We start from the raw sequence: 3,019 nt of genomic DNA on the forward strand, positions 1-3,019 counted from the left end.
TTTTAAAACTCCAATCGTATATTATCTACAGATAAAAAAAAACTCATTGTTGATGGACGCATGCACATACTTATCCTGTTACAATGACCATAATGCAAGGTTGACATGACTTAGTTCACGGTACAAACTGTACAGCAGAGGGCGCAATTTTCAAAAAATTTTGAAGTTGTGTTATCGTTTTAATTCGATATGTATTACAGTAAAACATCGATTATCCGAATCAATTGGGAACTGGGGTTGTTCGGAAAAATCGATATTTCAGATAACCATAATAAAAAAATATATTAATTTATCCTATGTTGAAATTTTTCTCCGTTGCGAGTCGCTTCGCGTTGATTTTTCGTGGATGTTAAGATTAACGAAGACTATTGATCATTAACCCTTTAAGTTTCTTGTTTCGGGAAAAAGGTCGCTTAAAAAATTGCCTTGCTATTAAATAATAAAGAAAAAAAGTGTATTTTAATTTAAAAAAAAGTTTTAAACAGTTTTTGTGTTCGCGCCTTGGATGGTTCCTAAATGGAGTCTTTCCATCACGACAGCCCACTTTACAGGGGCATCCCATCCCTGCGATGGCAGCTTTTCTGTATAGGTTCGTTGTTTGCTGGGAAGCTGCCATCCGTGAGTAGAGTAGATAAATAATAATTTAAAAAATAAACATGACAAAACATTTAATAAAAATAAATTTAATGAGATAAAAGATATTTAAAAATAATATATAAAAGACACAATGATAAAAATACAAAAATTGAATCATAAAAATACAATATAAGATAAAAAAAAGACAATATACTACGAAAAAAATAAAATGTATATAAAATTTGAAATTTTGCCTTTTACATAAAAGTTAAAAATATAATTTCGTGTGGTAAATTTCAAAACACGGTGCAGGACATAGTGCAACCTCACATTTTGGGCACCAATACCGTGTTTCTTTACGTATTTTCTTTCCGCTGTCATCGCGTCTGTTGCAACAGACAGCACAGCATCTCGTTGGGTTTGCTTTTTTTTCTGTTGGGGGAATAAACGCCGGGAAATGCCTTTCAACTAGCCTAAGAGGGCCTGGAGTCCTCGTTCGACTATGTTGGCCGATCATCGTTTCAGTGCGATAAGTCATTACCAGGCGATCTACTAAATTCATACGGAAAGATAAATTATTTCTTTCCCCACCATTTTTTTTATATAAAACGTGCGCGTTATATATTGAGAGGTCTAACAGTTGAAAAAATATTTTTTTGTAGTACTTTTTGCCCCTTTTCCTTGCCAGATGATAATTATGGATATGTTGATCTAAAAGATCAACACCTCCCATTTTCTGATTGTAATGGAGGACACATTCCGGTTTCATTACTTGTGTTCCGCTCCGAGTTTGTGTACTAATTAATTTTGGACTGTGGAATGTAGAGAGCATTGTAACAGTTTTCTTATCCTGCCACTTTTGGATTAATACTTTTCCTCTCTGCATTGCCACAGTCTCCCCTTTTTTCAATTTTTTTCTTTGAATTTCGTTTGGAACGTCTCTTCTTGTTAAGCGGAGCGTTCCACAATAATCGGTTTGGAAACTCAGTAGATAATCTGCTAACTGTGGCGATGTATAGAAGTTATCTGTTGTTAGGCAGTATCCTTTGCCTAACAACGGTTCTACTAAAGTAAGCACGATTTGGGTAGTTAACGGCATATTTTTGTATTTTTCGTTCAGTACAGTTCCTTTACCTGTATAAATTGTAAAATTCCACAAGTACCCCGAGGAAGATTCACACAAGTTATAAAATTTTATACCAAAACGTGCCCGTTTGCTACGAATGTACTGTTTCCATGAAAGACGGCCTTTGAACAAGAGCAGGCTCTCGTCAACAGTTATGTCTTCTTCTGGTGTGTACAGAGTGGAGAATTTAAAATTTAAATGTTCAATTAGTGGCCAAATTTTGTTTAGTTTTGGGTTAGGGTGAGTTTCTGGGTCGAATGTGTCTGTGTCAGCGAAATGTAAATACTTTTTTATGGTTAGAAATTTTTTTTTGGTCATTAGTTTACTAAATGAAGGAGTTAGAAACAGTTCATTCCTAGACCAGTACATTTTTTCATCCGGTTTGTACAGAATGCCTTCCATTATACATATTGCTAAAAATACAAACATTTCTTCTATAGATACTGGCTCCCATGTATCTGTTGATGCCCGTGCCTGTTGCATCGCGAAGCGGTTCGTTTCCGTTACTATTGTCGTGATAAGATTTAAATCAAAAAATAACAAAAAATACGCGAGAGGGTCGAAGTAATTATCTAAAGTGAAGTTGCATCCTGGAGTTCCCTGAAAGGGAAATCGCGGAGGAGCTGCAGGAGGGTTTTCTAAGCTGACATCACACCAAGTTCTGGAGGAGGTAGAGGAGGTGCTTCCACTGTCGTCATTATCCGACACCTCGCTTTCGCTGCCAAAGCTATCTGACATGCTTTCAGATAGCTGTGAATAATCAGAATCAGATTCCGATGACATTCTGCCAATAAAAAAATTCTCTAAAAGCCCGTTATATTTATCTAACGCGTAATAAAACAATTATTCGCTATTCTCCAAAAATAATATATTTCTTATAAACTTACTTGATATAATAGTACAATGTGTTTGTAAAATCAACGGACAATCAACGCTTTTCCAAGTATCTACTAAACGAAAAAAATTCTCTAAAAGCCCGTTATATTTATCTAACGCGCAATAAAACAATTATTCGCTATTCTCCAAAAATAATATATTTTTTATAAACTTACTTGAAAATTACTGGATAAATTTTATCTAGATAATATTTCTAAGAGCGCACTGGAAAACGTGTCTACTGAAGAGCAAGACAACGAGTGAGAATTTCTCCAAGTATTGGAAAGAAGAACAAAGAAATTCTAGGAACAAACATTTGACATTATTTATTGCAGTCATAAATTGTAACAATTGAGAACCCCGGTATTAGAAACATTTGTACTTGCAGTACAATACACATTTTCATTTTTATTACAAGTGCTTCATCTGGGAATTGATAAT

The 3,019-nt window shown here is 34.6% G+C and overlaps 1 protein-coding gene across 1 annotated transcript; it reads right to left on the reverse strand.

Annotated features, from left to right (window-relative positions):
* Positions 1 to 421: 421 nt before the first annotated feature.
* On the reverse strand, positions 422 to 2,729 carry LOC111630428 (piggyBac transposable element-derived protein 4-like). Its single transcript, XM_023374522.1, has 2 exons — positions 2,590 to 2,729; positions 422 to 2,486 (listed from the first exon to the last, which is right to left on the reverse strand). The coding sequence occupies exon 2, from the start codon at positions 2,483 to 2,485 to the stop codon at positions 845 to 847; it is 1,641 nt and encodes a 546-aa protein (XP_023230290.1). The 5' UTR covers position 2,486; positions 2,590 to 2,729; the 3' UTR covers positions 422 to 844.
* Positions 2,730 to 3,019: the final 290 nt, after the last annotated feature.

The sequence above is a fragment of the Centruroides sculpturatus genome, unplaced genomic scaffold (assembly GCF_000671375.1).
Source record: "Centruroides sculpturatus isolate CEXI.00-Female unplaced genomic scaffold, Cexi_2.0 scaffold71, whole genome shotgun sequence".
NCBI classification, from domain to species: Eukaryota; Metazoa; Arthropoda; class Arachnida; order Scorpiones; family Buthidae; genus Centruroides; species Centruroides sculpturatus.

Excerpts from the sequence above, each read along its gene's own strand:
- LOC111630428 (XM_023374522.1), bottom strand. The coding sequence starts at position 2,485 with ATGTCATCGGAATCTGATTCTGATTATTCACAGCTATCTGAAAGCATG.